Source organism: Aspergillus niger, assembly GCF_000002855.4.
Source record: "Aspergillus niger supercontig An08".
Classification (NCBI taxonomy): domain Eukaryota; kingdom Fungi; phylum Ascomycota; class Eurotiomycetes; order Eurotiales; family Aspergillaceae; genus Aspergillus; species Aspergillus niger.
This window is the reverse complement of record NT_166524.1, coordinates 2,643,543-2,661,341: the sequence shown is the minus strand read 5'-3', so window position 1 is coordinate 2,661,341 and position 17,799 is coordinate 2,643,543. Positions and strand designations below refer to the sequence as shown.

Sequence of the window (17,799 nt, the reverse complement as noted above, 5' to 3'; positions counted from 1 at the left end):
CTTACGCTTTGCGCTCTATAGGATGCGTATAAGGGCTGCTGAGTCCTTACCGAAGCGGATACTTTCCATATCACCAGAGTATCATGCTTTGTCAGGATAGTAACGAGCTATGGAAGTGGAACTGTGGGGTCTGGGCTGAGAAAAAGCGTCTTAGGAAAAGCAGTATGTCACGATCCAGGCTAGCAGCATAAAGCTATATCTTGAGCCGAATGCCAAATTCCCAATAAAAGCTCAGATTCTTCGACCAGCCCTTCCAAGGCTTATCTATATGCTTCGTAACATGCCGAATATGCCGTCTATGCCTGCGTGTAAGTCATATGCAATCTCCACTCATAACTGTCCGTGACGGAACGTGGCACAACTTAATCAAACACCTTAATGATAGTTGATGATCATGAGCTTTGATGTCTTGAAGCTATGCTTTAGTATCATAACTAGTGAAATCAGTTTAGAAGTGTCTTGGCTTGTCAGCATTGATGTCAAGTAACTACTAAGATCTTTGCATATCGAAATTACCTTCTACCGGTAGAGATTGCGGCTTGTAGCAACAATGCCAACAACTTGATATCACACGAATTATAGATGTCAGTTTCTCTGGTGTCAGTGATTTCCGGACCCAACCACCTCCATCGTCCGGCCGCCTCCAGTAAGCTCTGCCGGCTCATTTCTTAGTCTTTCCTGCCTCGTTTGAGAAACAACTTAAGGAAACCATAGTAGTTCGACCGGCAAAACCCGGACAAATCACTGCCACAACCAACAGAGAACCATCATAGACGACGTAAATATCTTAAATAATTCTTCGAGCTAATTTCAATCAGGACTCAATCGGATTATTTTTATCCCACACTTTCCTACTTTTGGGGAGAACCAATCAGGTCTCATTCAATCAATTCTAATAGCTTTATACATATATTTCTAAAGCTTTCATGCCGCATCACTCTGCCCCGGGTTCGATCAGCTGGAAGAAAGAACTTTGACGTAACGCAATAAGCATGGACCATAATAATGATTTGAAGCGGGACAAGTAACGCCTGATTTGGATATAATGAGCTATGCAAAAGCCAGGCCTGTTATTGCCTGGTTGTGAGAGGCTCAGGAATACAGGGACGAAGCGGTGCAATCGGCTTTCTTAGTAGAGAAATAATTAAGAAAGAGTATATGAGGCCTGTGGAGATAGAATATGAAAGATGTGAGGAGATGACTGGACGTCCAGTTTCGCCATACCTGAGGGGGTGGTGCAATCGCCTTCGTAATGTCTTGCCACGTCATCACTGCTGATCCAAGGGGCTGTGCGTTCAAAGTATCCATAGTCCATGTCTGCTGACGCGTCGTCTATGCGCGCCCATTCGTTGTAAATCTTGCTGCCTGGAATGCGGTGTCGATCATATCCAGTCTCAGTATCTCTTATCGTGCCGGTTATCCGCTCAAGGTCACACGAAACCAAATCCTTCGGGAATACTCCATGTCTGTTGCACCAATAAAATTCTTGAAGCTCGTCGGGTGCCAAAAATCGCGCAAACTGCTTACGTGTTTGTGGGTCCATTTGTCTCTTGGCGTGCGGGGTCGAGGTCATGTGGCGCAAAAACTCTGCCGCTGTGGGTCTACCACTCGGATTTGACGCTGCCTGACTGTCTGCAGTCCTTTGCCTTGTGCCCGAATCGTCCACATTTGTTGCATTTTCCTGAAAACTTGCCATGTTGTCGATTCTTGCCGGTAAATCTTTTAGCCGCGTACAATTGCTCATCAATTCTCTGTGCTTCTCTGGCCAATTCGTCCAATGTTCCAAATTCTCTGTCCTGTGTAATCAAGGCCTCTCGTATGTGTAATTTCAATCCTCGTAAAAATGCTGCCTGCTTGGCGTCGTCGTTTCAGCTCAATTCTTCAGCGTCTCTCTGGAAGGCCACGTAATATGCCTGTACCGATGATTTCTGCGTAAGGAACGTAATTCGTCGGGATGCTTCCTGTATCTTGGTCTTTTCTGTCTTGGCAAATGCCGTCCTGACTTTCTTGACAAATTCCTGGTAATCGTCGTAAATTTCCGGATCCACTGATTGTTCTTTGCTCAGCCAACGGAGTGCGGGGCCACGTAACAATGTGCCCAAATAAGCTGACTTCCGTTTGTCGTTGTCGTCAAAGGCGTCGTCGGTAAGGAATCGTAACGTACAGTACGTAATGACGTCTTCGAGTTGGTTGTCTTTTCCGTAAAACAATACTGGCTTGCTCATGTCTTCGTATATTTCGTCACGGTATTCGTCCACGTGAAATTCCAATTCACTTTCTGTACCGTCTGAGTCGTTGGGTATGTCTGCACCCTGACTGTCCTGTACCTGCACTGCTTGTCTCTGCGAACTCGTTTCTGACGATGTCGTGTAATAATGGGGATCGCCTTCCTCAAAAGCTCGTATATTCGCTGTGGTCTGTACTAATCTCGCGTTCTCTGGTGGTAATATCGGTTCAACCAGTCCTAATCTTCGTCTGTCACGTGATGCTTGTTGTCGTTCACGAGCGAGTTCCGCTTCTACTCGCCTAGGGTAGGGTATCTCGTCCTTGCGATCACTCATACGGTGGGTGTGGTAGTCAAAAACAAAGCTATGGTCTCTTGGGATTGAACAGAGAGTATTAAGCATCTGGATAAGGGGTGACAAGTGTTGTTTCACCTATAATACCTGAATTTGTTCGAACAAGCGAATATACCTATATTAAGGAATTGATATATTGAATATTCCACACTCATGGCTACAATATCCCCTGTCAATGTTCCTGCGATAGAAGTATTTTACGGAGTAGAGTTGAACAACCTGAGACCCTTATTCCACGCTGATGTGAGTATTATTATAGACCTATCTGGTACATTACATTCCGAGGTCGAAGGACCGTTATTCAGTGCCAGTTTAGCGTCTATCGACGTCGGAGGTTTCCCACTGCTGCTAAAAATGAGACCTGAAGAGCATGAAGGGTGGCACACAGGTTCAGGAATAATGCAGGAACACACTACTATGATACTGTAAGATTCAAAATCGCCTTCCGCCTGTGTTACTGTTCTGTTTTCTCAAGGCCCCACTACCAAGAGTGCACCCCGTACACTAACCGGTCCCGGTAAGCGAGTCACAGGAACATAACGAACAGTGGTATCGTTCATCCTCCAGCATGATGCCATATATTTTTTTATTACGTATCCACATTACCAAGGATAACGAATCTACTAGAATTTTCGGCCACTATCAAATATTGAAGACGATGTCTATATACACAGCAGCCATCCAGACCCACCTTTTAGAAGGATCTTCGCTATAGTAGAGATAAGGAGAGGCAAGGAAGGAAAAGGCGAGTATGTCCCATTTATTATACCATGGTGGAGAGAATGTGGAGAGAATCTACTGCTGTTTCCCAGTCATTGAGAATTTTGAAGAGGATATGGTATTTGAGTGGTCTGGACACAACAGGTTGCAGCGGAGCTCTGCACACTGTTACGTAAGACAGAAGGCATTATTAACCTTTCCCTGGCTTTTCCATGTATACATCCACCATCCTTTCAATGACAACTAAAGCGACAGTTCTGTTCTGCTCAACCGAATACAGGCAAGTAAATCCATGCTTTCACCCACCCAATTGCGATTATAGAGCATGCGACTTGATTGTAATAAGACCTTGATTTAGACAATCGAGAGATATTACAAGACGCTGTATCTTCGCCTGGGAAACAGCACCTCGCGCCAGCAATGTTGTGAAGGGTACAAAGTTCGGCCATTATTCATTGTGAGTTGGGCGTTTTCTCATACCCCTGAGATTGACGTCTGACAGGTCATATCCTGAGTTAGGATCTGCCCTATATTGAAGAAGTAGCTTGGCTACTGCTTCATGCCCTCTTTCTGATGCCCAGGTAAGTGGTGTCCAGCCTGAGCTATCCTGAGTGTTAGGATCCGCTCCCTGCTCAAGGAGTAGCTTGGCTAATGCTTCATGCCCTCTCCATGATGCCCTGGAGAGTGGTGTCCGACCTGAGCTATCCTGAGTGTTAGGATCCGCTCCCTGCTCAAGGAGTAGCTTGGCTAATGCTTCATGCCCTCTCCATGATGCCCTGGAGAGTGGTGTCCGACCTGAGCTATCCGGAGTGTTAGGATCCGCTCCCTGCTCAAGGAGTAGCTTGGCTACTGCTTCATGCCCTCCTTCTAATGTCCAGATGAGTGGTGTCCAGCCTGAGCTATCCCGAGCATTAGGATCCGCTCCCTGCTCAAGGAGTAGCTTGGCTACTGCTTCATGTCCTTTTTCTGATGCCCAGATAAGTAGTGTCTGACCTGAGCTATCCCGAGCATTAGGATCCGCTCCCCACTCAAGAAGTAGCTTGGCTACTGCTTCATGCCCTCCTTCTAATGCTTTAGACAGTGGTATCTGACCTGAGCTATCCTGAGTATTAGGATCCGCTCCCTGCTCAAGGAGTAGCTTGGCTACTGCTTCATGTCCTCCTTCTGATGCCCAGGTGAGTGGTGTCCAACCAGAGCTATCCTGAATGTTAAAACTCGCTCCTCCCTCAATTAATTTCACCATCACGTCTAGGGCACTTTCTTCCATGGCAACACTCAACGCTGTGTTATTCTCATTGTCCCGAGCATTAACGTCCATGAAGTAGTACCTATCCCGCTTTGTGCTTGTTCCATAAATGATGGCACTCACAGCTACCTCCTTTTGGTGCAGCTGCCATTCTATGGAACGATTTAAAAGTGCCACCGCCATATCCTGATGGCCTCTTTTTATAGCGAGAAGGAGGGGTGTGTTCCCATCAATATCTCTACCATCAACCTCGACCCCATCATTCTGCAACAGATCGTCAAAAGCGCTTTTCGACGCAAATGTAATCAGGACATGGAATGCCGTTGCCTGGATGAATGGCCAACCTCGGGGCGTATAGACATTATCAGGATCAGAGACTCTCCATAAATTTGCTAATTTTTGTAAGGTTGACTTTTGACCCCAGTGAAGGAGGGTGAGGAGATCGGATTGAGGGATATTTTGTTGTTCCACCTCCTTGATGTGCTGAAACAAAAACCGTACAGCGTATGGTATCAACTGGAATGTCTGGAAGAATTTGCTACGGGATAGTCGCTGACCACCTTCCAGGACTTCATCATGTGTCATGTATCTGAGACAAGCTCTTGATATTTGAAAATGACCAGCTCCAACGACGGACTGAGAGAGATGCGGGTCACACATAATACTGCTGAGGAATTTATTGAGCAGAAAGTCAGCCACTGACTGGTGTATAAATTGAGCTTCCCGATCAGAATCTTCCTCCCCAGGTTCATATTGTTCCCATATTTCACGCGATTGAAATTCTACCAATCCTTTGGAGAGATGTCTCACGTGAACCTCAAATTTAGTCACGGTATCAGACCAGCTGCTGTGACTTCTGAGCTGCGTTCCAGGTTCCATGTCTATATCAATAGAAAGTGCATCCCGAAGCTCGTGAGCAGACAGGGGTCTCTTAGCAAATAGAATCCATTGGAACAGCTTGACCATCTGCTGTCTGTCGCTTTCATGCACATCATTTAGAATTCTAGAGTATAGCCCGTCAAGAGCTTCGGGGATGTCAGCCAACTTGCTGCGCAGGTCTTCTCTCTTGGTGCCAATAATGTTCTCTTCAATCACCCTGTTACAAACAAGGACTGCCCATTGAAATCCTCCTCGAGCTTTCGACAAAACTTCACTTTCAAAATACTTGCGATCTTCCTCTGCTTCAATTTCTTTCAGCATACCACCAACGACGCGTTGTATATCGTTAGTATTTTGTTGTTCCATGCAGATGGATGGGATCATGTGATGACCCAGGATTGGATAATGTCTGGAAGAAAGACATATTTTTGCCTGTCCACCTTTGCACTTGACTGCCTCCATAAGATCTTTGAAGTATGTCAGTAAGGTTCTGGCAGAATCCTTCCCACATTCATCAAGTGCGTCAATAAAGACGATGACCGGACTGTTCTTTGTCCCCTCTGTTAGGATCTGCGATAAAAGCTTGCGAAGTTCTTCTTCCGGCCAGGTCCATCTACCTTCTTCGTAGGAACCATACCGCTTCTCCCGGTCTACAAACGATTGTGTGAGCTGGCAGAGGTAGTCCGGAAAAGAACATAGCATAGCATTCAATAGTGCTCTGAAGAGCCCCAGCGGCGTTCTCTGCAGAGTTGTCCCTCGACCGTGGATGAAAAAAGATACAAGCTTCCCAGCGTTTTTATCGGCCATTGACTGGACAGCGAATTTCATAAGAACGGATTTACCAGCCCCAGGATTCCCTTTGATCCACAGAAGCCCTTGTCGGCTGTTCAACCATGCTTTATATTGTGGGTCTTCAAAGAGCCAAGCGCAAGTGTGCATTGCCGGATGAATGTCGTTGTACCTATACTCTTGTTCGCGGAAACTAAGTGACCTAAGGCATTCTGTTTACAATCAGTCAAGAATACTAGTGGTAATAGTTGACTTGATATGCCCGGATTCTCTCACCTTTCTCACTGTTACACAAGTCTCTTTCCCTGGAAAGAGTGGCCGGTACAACTGACAAGAGAGCTTTGGCATAGGCAGCAGCAGTTAGGGCGGCATATCCTTGCCATCGTTTATTCTTATGCGAATCACAGTAGTCACAGATGCCGCGAATAACTAGTGATGGAAGTTCGTCCATGAGCCCAGCAGCCTCCATTTCGAAACAGAGTATGTCTAGGTCCCGAGCAATGAAATCTCGAGTCTTAGCATCTTTCATGACCTGATCTCCAGAAGCGATCAAGCCATAATGAATACAAGGGTCATCAGTTCTCCGCTCAGGTCGGTTCACTAACTGGGTTTGATCACATGCCAAACAGTTGTATTTGCTATCATCATGATCGTATGTTGGCGAAAATAGCCAGTCGGCTTTCGGCCGCGAAAACTGTTCCTTTAACTCTTCACTGTTCTGCAGTGTATCATTCAGTATATCACCGATCAGCCTTTTCCCGGTCATATAATCACTCTTTACTTGAGAAATGGCCTTCAACAAGACTGGAGGAGGTTTATTAAGCAAGCCGGTGTGCTGGAAGTGTCCGCCGCGCAGTGTCTTGCCGTAGTCAAATTGTATAACGCCACCCGAAGTGGCAGTCGGCATGCTGACCACAACATCACCAAGGCGAATGTCAGCACTCTGGCTCGGGACTCCACCCCCAATACCCACCATCAAGCCGAATCGGATATTTCGAAAGGTAGAAACCATATGTGACGCCACAGCTGTAGCGGATATCGTCCCATAGACACCACCAGGCAGACAAGCCACTATCACATTGTGGCTGCCAATCCTCCCAAGTGTGTAGACATTGTGATCGGATGCGGGCTGGGAAAGTGGAGGATGAACCTCATCCAGAATGGCCTTTGCCGCCGCCAGTTCTAGCGACAAGGCGCAGATCCAGGCAACCATATAGTCGTTGTGTGCGAAGGTCATATTATCTAACACACAGAAAAGTGAAACTTCTCCATGAAATGATCAGGTGGTTTTGGGTCGGAAGAAGATAGAGTAGGCAATAAAATTGCAGAGTTAAATATTCCAAGATCCAAATCTGAGGTTTGAATTGGAGGGGTCATCTGACACGTGTAACTGTGAGGCTGTCGCGGTTAAAGGGCCAATCCTGGTCTTGAGAACATATAAAAAGCAAAAGGAGGAAATGGTGTGTATTAATACCATTAACGTAATCAACGGTTGGACGGCCCATCTGGTTATCCCATATAAAAGAAGTCATTTTAAATCTTTTATATCTCAACCACTACTAAGGTTGATTAGTTCTGACTTTACATATAGATAATATATAGTAGAAAAATTGATATATATTTTTTCCATATTTTTAAATTTTTTTCTTATATGTAATATATTGATATATCTAGAATTACAGGTAAAATACATATATTGTATTGTGATAAGATACTATTCATACTTATATAGATTTTTGAGGAGTATTAGATAGGAATTTATGTTATTTCTAATCTATCTATGCAATATTGAGTCTTTCAGACTTATAATGGTTGAGTTATCTTGTGTTCAAAAAGAGTCTTTTGTATAGTATTACCAGATGGGCCGCCCAACCGTTGATTACGTTAGTTAACTATAACATGATCTTCCCAGAATCCTATCAACAAGCCGCGGAAACTAGTTTGCTTTCCAACATCACAAAAACCTAAAGACTTAGGTACAATTAAGTTCTGGGAGCTCTCGTGAGGGCGTAGCTAACTACACCTTAATTGGAACTAAATGCCTCACAACGTTTGACACGTAGGAATTTGGTTTCTCGAGATTAGTCATCGAGTCATCGAAGCTTACTAGATCGACAAGCGGGACGCCGGATCATTACGGTTGGTTCCGTCAAGCTCAAAGGCCGTAATTTGAAGAGTAATAATCCCAACATGTCGGAAATGATCTTCCGCGTTCTGTTTTCTGGCGCCCACAATGTCAATGAACCATTTTAGTATTGCATCGAATATCAGCTCTGGGTAATCCTTATATACCTTCCAATTGCGCTTAATGAACGAACTCTGCAAACATTTCCTCAATGGGATTGAGGTCCGGTGAGTATGGAGGCAGGTACAGCAACTTCACCCTGGCGTTACTACAATTCTGTCCCACACGCTCGGTATGATGAAACGATGCATCGTCCATTATCAGCACAGGTTTGGGTTCCGGCTACCTCGCAATGATGAAGCAGCTGCTCCACAAATTTTTGAATATCAATGCATCACTAGTTCCCTGGAATTTACAGGCAAGCATAACACTATGCTGGGCATACGCTGGCAATACTTGATATCACCGTTCGCGATGAATCCGAGAGATTTGCACTGGTGTTATCCCAATGGGGGACTATGCTGTTCGCCGGAATCTAACCCGCTTGTCGCATCCCGCCTCATCGATATGAACATGGCGGTACGAACGAAATTCAGACAGACTGTGAAGATAGCAGTTCCGTAAGTCCGCATTATGGTCTCCAGAAATCCGACGGGCTGCTTTCTTTGACCATCCGACTGGTATAAGTGCCCTCCTATAACGGCGGTTGTCACTACAATCTCAAATTCATCCCATAAGAAAGTCGTCATTCGTCTAGATACAGATCCGGCTTCGTGAGGAGATGCTCGCAAAGGGCGTCCAGCATAGGCAGGGTTACCATTCGCGGTCGGCCGGCTTTGATTGGAGGTGCTTTGACACTGCCGAAAAGTCGCAGGTTCGAACGAATATATCGAATGCTGCGCTCATTGCAACCAGCCACGTCGGCCATTTGAGCGGTTGTCAATAATCTGCTTAGAATCATGCCGCGAATGAGCTCAAGCTGAGATGCTGCTAGACTTGGGGCCATTTGGAACACATGAACAGCTGCTCACTTGCTGCGGAAAGATGTGAGAAATGGTGTGGTGCAGGAGATGACTTGATGCGATTAGTTACCTGTATCATACTGCTATGTCACTGTAAGAAACCGAAAGTTCCAGAGATATACAGTGCTCGTATCATACAAAACACCACTAGTACTACCAAGGCGCTAAAGAACTAGAAGTGAGGCTGCGAAACAAGTAAAGAATGTTCGGGGCGGAAGCCGATTTCGAATGTCCCTGTAAAACCACTGTAGACACTCATAATGTCTCAAGGCTGCTGATTATCTTGGTTCACTATCAAGGGTATATTAGGACAGCTCCAGGTGTACTTGACTGCATATTGCCGAAGCAGAGTAGTCCAAGCTGTAATTGAGATTCAATATTACCAACTCTACCATAAGAAGCAGTAGTAAAAATATATCAAAGATATCTCTGTGCACGATACAAGACACTTGATGGTTGCTCAAAATGTAGTTGTTACATAACAAAGCTGTTACTGTTGGTAGACATGAACATAGCAAACTCTTCGCGCTGTACTAAAAAGGTTCAAAACTTATATCATAAAGTTGTCCACGACGAAGTTCAGGGAGACATGTGATAAAATCGCATATGATTTGCAATTTCCCACCATTCATTTAAGGGTTCATGGCAAGCAGGGTCTGGGCATCGAGTACACGCGTAGTGTACACGCCTAATGTGGCGTCTAAAGCTGAAGTCGGATTTGAACGGCTTTTCTCGCACGCCGTATATTGAGCAAAGAAGGCACTCCAGTGGTCGTATGGTGACACACTTGTTACCTAAGCCTGCTGCAGTCCACCCTGGAAGCCTCTCACTCGAATGGATAGCCCTTAGACGTGACGTAAGGCTGGGACCGATCTGTGACACTGCATCCACAGCTGCAATTCTGCAGTTTGTTTCGTCTTGTTCCGAAGTTGGCGCGAAACGGAAAAGAATAACAATCGCTTTCCGTCTCTCCTGGGAGAGGGCAACATCGTCACACACGTTGTATGTTTCCAACGGAAGGCCATGAACTTGCCGAATTACATCCTGAACCGGTTGCTCCTCGTTAAACCGGGACCGCTTTTTCTCCTTCATCTCGCGACGAGAGGCCTGGAGTGCGGTATAATACCTCGTTCTTTGTTTCATTGCTTCCGCATACAAGGGTGTTCCTGCAGCGCTTGCAAGAGTTCCATGTTTCCGCTGTATTTTCTGCTTGTATTTGAGCCAGCATTTCAAGCGACGTCTTACTAAGAGATTGGCTCTAGCTTCAATTTCCTCAGCTCCGCTAAGGTCAATGGGCCGTCGCCGGTCGATCGATCGACTTTGGCCACTGGCCATTCGAATGATCATGACCTGTGGCTTGAGTTGTCTCCAGGCGGCATTAAAGTCTACAGGTAGATAGTCAGGTCGGTAATTCTTCTGATATACCGATCCAGATGCATGTTGCAGTAGAAGGTTCTGTTGAGCCTCACTAATTTCGCCTGACGAAACGTTAGCCATGCCTCTTCCATGAAAAGTGTCTCAAACGCTTACAGCTGCTATTGGCCGCTTCCCCTGCGCCCCGCCGCAGCCAGTAGGGGGTGATAGGGAGGTCGAACCCGGTAATTTCGCCGAGTCGCTTGAGCCAACTGTTTAGCGTCCTGGCGGAGATATCGAAAAGATGTGCATCAGGGTCAGCCGGGTGAAGGGTGAGGGAACCAGCTGATTTAGACACTTGTAACGCATACAGCTGCCTGGCAGAACTGATATGAAGATGTCTAAAGGCAGACTTGCGTATCAACAGCCCGAGAAACAACGTCTTGGGACAGAACAGCAAACAAGGCTCACTTGGGACTTCAGGAATACCTATTTCCAGGCTGTATCTGTCAAATCGAATGTTTGGGCACTTTGTACAGCAATTCGGAACATACCATGGCTTCTTTTTACCCCTATAACCTTTAGTGTTGCGCGGTTTTACTTCCAGAACCATGTGGGGTCTCTCTCGGCCGGTAGGAAACAAGGTAATCGCTACGTCGGCATGCTTTAACGATACAAGTGCCCCGGGTCGTTGTCCGGTTATTCCCGCCAGAAGAATAATCAGAGCAAGCTGTACTGGGTCCCATGGCTCGGTTGCGGTTGTCCACAGCACCTTCAGTAATTCGAAAACATCTTCTGATCGCAGTATGGGCTTTTCCTTTGATTCTGTCCGAAGTTTATGCTTCTTCGTTAGTTGATCTCGGACCTATGTAGTCAGCCCTCAGTAAGGTGCGTGAAGCATGGATAAGGGACCTCATACCCCAACCATTCCATTTTTTACCTCTGAGGGAATTGTCAGACCCGTCTTCTCTCTTCTGAGTTGCGTCCAAATGTTCCAGTACGTCTGCAAGGTTGATGCCGCCTTGATATACCGACGACGAGTGGTAACTGTGTAGTCAAAGAAGGTATATTGTGTTTTTAAGCTTGGTGGATCAGCTTTTAGCAACTCCAGTGCATCACGCTTAGTTTCCGCGCAGAATCTGTAACCCATTTAGAGCCCTACATCGATAATGCACATCAGTATGTTCCTACCGGCACCAGAGCTCCCACACTCTCTTCTGGAGACGAATCGTGTCATCGTCATATTGCCGCCTTTGGATAATGGAGTCGTCTAGGTCTCTCTCCTCTTGCAGCCAGTCACGTTGAGTACTTCGGCCCAGGCTTATACAAAGCTCATGTTCTGGCGAATCACTTCTGTTATCGTCATTATCCGCACCTTCATAGGCCGGTCTGTCTATCCCGGTTTCCTGGTGCTTTTCAGAAATGTCGTATCTCCTGTTATCACAATCGCCATATTGGTGGCGGTGCAGTTGCTCTTGGAACTTAGTCATCGTAGAGATGTCCATCTACCTCCCTTGTATGATTAAGACGCAAGGGGAGATTTAAAACGGCAGGCAAACAAGTGAAAGATAGTCAAGGGTAGGGTAGGAAATGGTAGGGGAGGAGAGATAGAGAAGGATGCACGAGGACGGAGCAGGGTAGTCGGGGGTCACGCAGGTGGCAGAAGGGAATTTTTCAAGTGAAAGCCAAGGGCATGTGCATTATGAAATGGGAGGAAGGGAGCTTGGAGTAGATGTCTCATCGCTTGGTTGACTGAACTTTCCTCTGTCCGAAGAGGGCTGGAGAGAGCTTCCAGCTCTTTATATGTCTTCATACCAAGCAGGAACATAAATGCCTGGCCGGCCAGGCCAATACTCTAGGTTTTGCCACCCCCTGATAAATCGATGTGTGGGATGCTGTGTCGCCGAGCAAGATTCGTATGGGTTCTGCGGGTTTCAGCAAAGGGTGGAACGGTCGACATGAAATCCACGATGAATGGTGCCTCAGCTAGAGAACGCTGGTAGGCTCCACGTTGCTCCGTCGATTGAGGGCTCCTGTCCACCCGCACGGTGGGGAACCGTGGTGGGCCGCCATGATGATAATTCCAAGGTAACAATCGAAATAGAGTTAGAGCGTCGGCGTCGAAGGACCGTAAAAGCGGCATTCCAACAACCACAAAAGAGGCAGCTCTTTCACCGAAGTGTTGCTTTAAGATATAAAATATAACACAGCTGGTATTAAATATAATATAAATAAGAATTTATTCTTCTTTAAAATTTAATATAATAAAAATTACTATTAAATTAGTTCTTTAAAATTTTTCTTTAATTAAAAGTTCTCTAATAGCAGTTTTAGATAAGATATAAACTCACACCGGAAATACAGTTTAATAATAGTTTATATTAAATAAATTTTTTTTAATTATTTACTTAGATTTAGAGAATATAGACATTCTGAATATAATATTCTAATAAATTAGAATACTAAGAAAGTCGGAGAACAGATTAAAACTAGAATTATAAATAAAAAATAATAATAAAATAATAAGTATATTTTTAATAATAAGATTAAATATATAAAGTAGCTGGTATACTAAATATAAATATTAAATTTTAAATAATTTTTAATTAAATATTAATTAAAATTATAATAAAAGTACTTTCTTCTCTCTCTTCAAAAGAATTTAGATTAAGATAATAAATAATAAAAAATAAAAAGATTTATAAAATTATAATTTAGAATAAAAAATTTCTTATTAATAGAATTTATAAAAGACTTTTATAGAATTTTTTTAGAAGAGATAAGATTAGCTAATTTAATAAATAATTTCTAGAATTTATTATAAAAATTTAAAATATACTATAATCTTCTACTATCCAGGAACTGGAGAAAGTGGACCAAGATATAATAATTTTTTTTAAATAAAATATTATTTAAAAATATAATTTTTAACTTATAATTAATATCTTCTTCTAGTATTAAAAATAATATATCCAGATATATTTTAGCTTTTTAAATTAGATATTAGAATTTAATAAAATAAATATTAAATTTCCAGTTGCCCTGCTTCAGATAGTATAATTTTAATCAGATATTATAAATATAATCAGGATTTCTAAAAGTATATTATAAAAATTCTAGAATTTTAATATAATCTATTAGAATATAAATTTTATTCTTAATATAAAATTAGATTTAATTATATGGTATTTTTTCTAGGCGGCTCACGACATATAATATACAGATTTATAAAATTAAATAATAATTATAATTAATAAATATTTTTTTTTAAATCTAGAAAATAAATCAGGTGAGATTAATATAATTATTTTTAAACTTATTAGAATTAGAAATATACTCAGAAAGAAAAACAGAAATGGAAAAATTAAAATTAATTAATAAAATTATTTTTATTAGAATAGCTATAATACTCTTAGCAATAAATTTAGATATTTAATTAGAAGTGCTAATTATAAATATAATAATTTAAATAATTTTAATATATTTTTTTAATATCTGATTTCTTTTCTTAATAGTAATCTCTTTGGTGGTGAGTATTTTAATAAACTAATAATTAATATTTATAATTTATTAGACTTAGTAGATTATTATAATATTCTTCATAGTAAAATTCTACTAGAATTAGAAGTAGCCACTATCTATCTCCACCGCGAAGACTGAGATTTGATTATAATAATTATATTATTTTTTAGAATTTTCTATGATGTGTTGTGCGAATTTCTCGAGCCCGTTAAAATTAATCAGAGATTATAGAATAGTAGATATTTGGTTGGCTACTTATTCTAAAAAAAAAGCTATGTAGTATCAAGATATAGGCTGGCGGGGTAGTAGAAAAATAACTTAAATAAAAAATAAAAATAGATAAAAGACTGACTGGCTGATTATAATTAGATTATATATAGGAAGATAGATAAGATGTAGCTTAAAGCTATAAACAGGGTCTGGAAGACTGGTGTGTTTTGTGTCCCTTCGGGTCACGTGCCCGGGCGGTCAGCCCGGGCCGTACTCTGCGGCTAGCACCGTGACATAAATAGAATTTAAGATATCTTTATCCAGGGGTATAGTTTGAGTAGATAAAAATAAATTTTAACTTTTACCGTAATAATTATTCTTTGAATAAATTAGTATTAGATTAATAGTATCAGTATCTGACTCAGGTATAACCACTCTAACCCAAACCCGACCCAATCCAACACTAATTAAATTAAAACACATACAGTGAGATTAAGCTTTGAAATAATAAATTCTGGTATATTAATTCTGCTAAATAATATTTATTTAATGATAACAGACAGAGAAAGATGAAGTAGATATATTAAACAGTAGTATTAGGACAGAAATAAAGCTGAATTACTCGGAGACCCGATATCAGCAAGATGAGGCAAAGTAACAAACACAACAACTTATTATCAAATTAAATCAAGTATGGAGAAGCAGAGATCAAACAAAGAAGCAGAGAACAAGGTCCTTGGATACCACAAGGACATGCTACCATAATATAGCAAACTCCATGGTCTTGTTATATGATGATTATGTTAATTCTAAGAAGAGGTGAGGAGGTGCCTCTGTAGATACATGATGGTTAAACTATACTAACTAGGAAGGAGCGGTAATCATGTGACACCGAGTTGCATGATGTGGTTCGGACTGGAGCATGATCCACGGATGGGATTAGGCACCAGGATAAGGCTAAGCATCAGACCAAAAAGCTTGTCGGGCGGGAAACAGACATCGGAGCGGCTGAACGGTCGTCCTGATGGGGCAGAAGCAATATAATCATAGGCCGGTTGGGAGTTGGAAGGGTGGCTGTCGGGTTTAACTACCCTTCTAGAACTTGAGCTAGGTTCTGGCCAGTCTGGTACGCCCGAGACAGGGTGACACTGGACCACATGGAAGAAGGGAGGCTGCCCTTCATTTGCCGCAAATCTTTCTCTGCTACTAGACCTCCGACCGCACCGAACATCTGCAGCAGCGAGGCAGGATCATTAATCGATCGATTTGTTCTGGTGTCTGCACTGCATGAGCTCACCGAAGGTGGGTTATCTTTCAGACTGGGGCAATTACGAAGGAAATCGATCAGATACACTTCATTGCAAGGATTGCGAGATATGACACGTAACCAAAGTGCAAAGTAGAACTGTAGTACTCTTTCCGGTGGCATCCATTGTTCTCAAAGTACGAGAGGTTACCTCCGGTCGTGACGGGCGTCGCAAGTTGAAAGTGTCGATCACGCTATTCTTGAACACCAGATGGCTCAAAGGCTCAAAGCATCAGGGGCCTCCACAGTTTGCAGATGATGAACCCACTCGTTGACGCTGCACTGACATTTCCAGTCACTTCAGCTTACTCTGCAGAAGATGTAGAAGAAGAAAGGACCATCACTAGGTCGTATTGGGATTGGGTTAATGGTACGATCGCGAATGATTTCTGTTCATTCTTTAAATAGTTAAGTGCCCTTCCAATGAACCCTGAGGATCAAGGGTAGGGGGCCAGGGTGTGAGCCCCTCCTAAGTAAATCTCCCCTTCTCTCGATTATATCCCGATTGCAGAAAAACAATAATCAATGGATTGATAGAACAGTGGATGGTGGTGGAATGAGAGAGAGAGAGAGAGACAGAGAGATGGATGCCTAAGGTAGTAGGGAGGCACCACCCAAAGGGGAATAGCCTCCTCTGGCGGGTAAACAAATAAAACTTGGCTGACGAGTCTAGTAGGAGTTGATTGGTTAAAATGCTACACTAATAGAAGCTAGTGGCGTACGCTAGGCCATATACGGGAAAGCGCGTCCGGATGGAACTTCATCCCAATCGAGCAAATTTCCCGGTTCGGACTGCTGCCTGAGTCTTCTTCGGTCTTCTTTGCAAATCTCTTTCCCATCATTTTCTGTCGGGTCGCCGGCCGGATTGACCTCCCCAGCTTTTCTGACATGGTCTTCTCTGCCAATCAACTCCAGCTTAAGGCGGAGGATCTCCTGGCTCTTATTTTCTCTAGCTAGTAGATAGCTACAAAGTACTTCTCCTCTTCGTTCTAGACGAACCAACTACTCCCTACTTATCTACCTAACCAACTGATGGACCTGAATGGTGGTCCCAAGTCCTAGTCTCCCCTACTAGTGCTTCTATCATTGTACATTCCCCTCTCCACCAAGTATGCGTCTCCCTGTCCACGCGATTAACCACTTTGGTCCACGGGGATGAGATGGTCTACGTAGGCCTCCCCTCTCGGACAACGGCAACCCGTCAGAGCCGTGAACATTCGTCTCCGCTAAGTTACGTATGTTCGGGCGGGCCCTGACAGCGAGGACTCGCAGGCGACGAAGCCATTCACAAAATGGTTCGGCCACTAAAGGGGGAACCGATCGGGCTAAGCTTCCTGGATGGGGACCTTTATCGGAAGTCTTCTCTCTGCCTAGGCTGGCTGTTTGTCCCCTCGTTCAGCGAAGCCCCCCCTGCGGAAGCAGGAAAAAGAAATGCGAGCCTCTTGCACATAGCTCCGCATAGTCCGCGGGCACAATCTTAAATGGCGTCGATGGTGTCGTCTTAGCCCTTTCTGTCATCCTCTCTCCTCTTCCATCCTTTTCATTTTCTTCTTTTCTCCCTTAATCCGCCGCTCGTTGTATTTTTTGCCTACACCAATTATTAACCCCGACACTCGTTTTTTTTTTGGGTTTATCGCTCGTTCCCTGGCAAGGATTTACGGCCGTTTCTGCAGACCTTATCTCATCACCCCAACGCAGGTTGAAATACCTCTCAAATATTCATAAAACATAATGTTTGATGCTGTGATGAGCTGGTTCCGCCCCTCCGGCCAGGAGGAGGTGCAGGAGGTGACTTGGGATCCCGTCACTCTCACCATGAACCAACCTCAGAGCCCGGCCGCCCCCACCATGGATGAGATCGTCACCGATCAGCCTGTACGTGCTTGATTTCTTTTTCATCTTGGACCGCTGCAGACCTGAGGACTAACAAACAGCACTTCAGACCCTCAGCGAAGGAATGGACTTGCGCCTGCGTGGTGGTGACGGACCGGAGGATGCGTGAGTGATCGGCCCCCCCAACACATACGAGGAATGCCCCTTTCAAACCC

General features: G+C 43.7%; 7 protein-coding genes and 1 pseudogene across 8 annotated transcripts; 2 read left to right on the top strand and 6 right to left on the bottom strand.

Annotated features, from left to right (window-relative positions):
• Nucleotides 1-1,144: 1,144 nt before the first annotated feature.
• Nucleotides 1,145-3,149, bottom strand: An08g11200 (uncharacterized protein; the record flags this gene model as incomplete). Its single annotated transcript, XM_059749417.1, has 4 exons — nucleotides 1,145-1,789; nucleotides 1,920-2,657; nucleotides 2,852-2,898; nucleotides 3,089-3,149. The coding sequence occupies 4 exons, from the start codon at nucleotides 3,147-3,149 to the stop codon at nucleotides 1,145-1,147; spliced, it is 1,491 nt and encodes a 496-aa protein (XP_059604202.1).
• A 598-nt stretch (nucleotides 3,150-3,747) lies between these two features.
• On the bottom strand, nucleotides 3,748-6,363 carry An08g11190 (uncharacterized protein; the record flags this gene model as incomplete). The annotated part of the gene is made up of 1 exon (XM_059749416.1): nucleotides 3,748-6,363. One exon carries the CDS (start codon nucleotides 6,361-6,363, stop codon nucleotides 3,748-3,750), a length of 2,616 nt encoding a protein of 871 aa, XP_059604201.1.
• An 85-nt stretch (nucleotides 6,364-6,448) lies between these two features.
• Nucleotides 6,449-7,450, bottom strand: An08g11180 (uncharacterized protein; the record flags this gene model as incomplete). Its single annotated transcript, XM_001393183.3, has 1 exon — nucleotides 6,449-7,450. One exon carries the CDS (start codon nucleotides 7,448-7,450, stop codon nucleotides 6,449-6,451), a length of 1,002 nt encoding a protein of 333 aa, XP_001393220.3.
• Nucleotides 7,451-8,319: 869 nt separating this feature from the next.
• On the bottom strand, nucleotides 8,320-9,344 carry An08g11170 (annotated as a pseudogene; the record flags this gene model as incomplete). Its single annotated transcript has 1 exon — nucleotides 8,320-9,344. A coding segment is annotated over one exon (1,025 nt).
• A 595-nt stretch (nucleotides 9,345-9,939) lies between these two features.
• Nucleotides 9,940-12,203, bottom strand: An08g11160 (uncharacterized protein; the record flags this gene model as incomplete). The annotated part of the gene is made up of 4 exons (XM_059749415.1): nucleotides 9,940-10,838; nucleotides 10,891-11,578; nucleotides 11,633-11,852; nucleotides 11,905-12,203. 4 exons carry the CDS (start codon nucleotides 12,201-12,203, stop codon nucleotides 9,940-9,942), a joined length of 2,106 nt encoding a protein of 701 aa, XP_059604200.1.
• Nucleotides 12,204-12,568: 365 nt separating this feature from the next.
• Nucleotides 12,569-12,856, bottom strand: An08g11150 (hypothetical protein; the record flags this gene model as incomplete). The annotated part of the gene is made up of 1 exon (XM_059749414.1): nucleotides 12,569-12,856. The coding sequence occupies one exon, from the start codon at nucleotides 12,854-12,856 to the stop codon at nucleotides 12,569-12,571; it is 288 nt and encodes a 95-aa protein (XP_059604199.1).
• Nucleotides 12,857-15,138: 2,282 nt separating this feature from the next.
• On the top strand, nucleotides 15,139-16,346 carry An08g11140 (hypothetical protein; the record flags this gene model as incomplete). The annotated part of the gene is made up of 5 exons (XM_059749413.1): nucleotides 15,139-15,177; nucleotides 15,396-15,460; nucleotides 15,587-15,747; nucleotides 15,963-16,121; nucleotides 16,207-16,346. 5 exons carry the CDS (start codon nucleotides 15,139-15,141, stop codon nucleotides 16,344-16,346), a joined length of 564 nt encoding a protein of 187 aa, XP_059604198.1.
• Nucleotides 16,347-17,482: 1,136 nt separating this feature from the next.
• On the top strand, nucleotides 17,483-17,753 carry An08g11130 (hypothetical protein; the record flags this gene model as incomplete). The annotated part of the gene is made up of 2 exons (XM_001393178.3): nucleotides 17,483-17,626; nucleotides 17,694-17,753. The coding sequence occupies 2 exons, from the start codon at nucleotides 17,483-17,485 to the stop codon at nucleotides 17,751-17,753; spliced, it is 204 nt and encodes a 67-aa protein (XP_001393215.3).
• Between the last annotated feature and the right edge of the window lie 46 nt (nucleotides 17,754-17,799).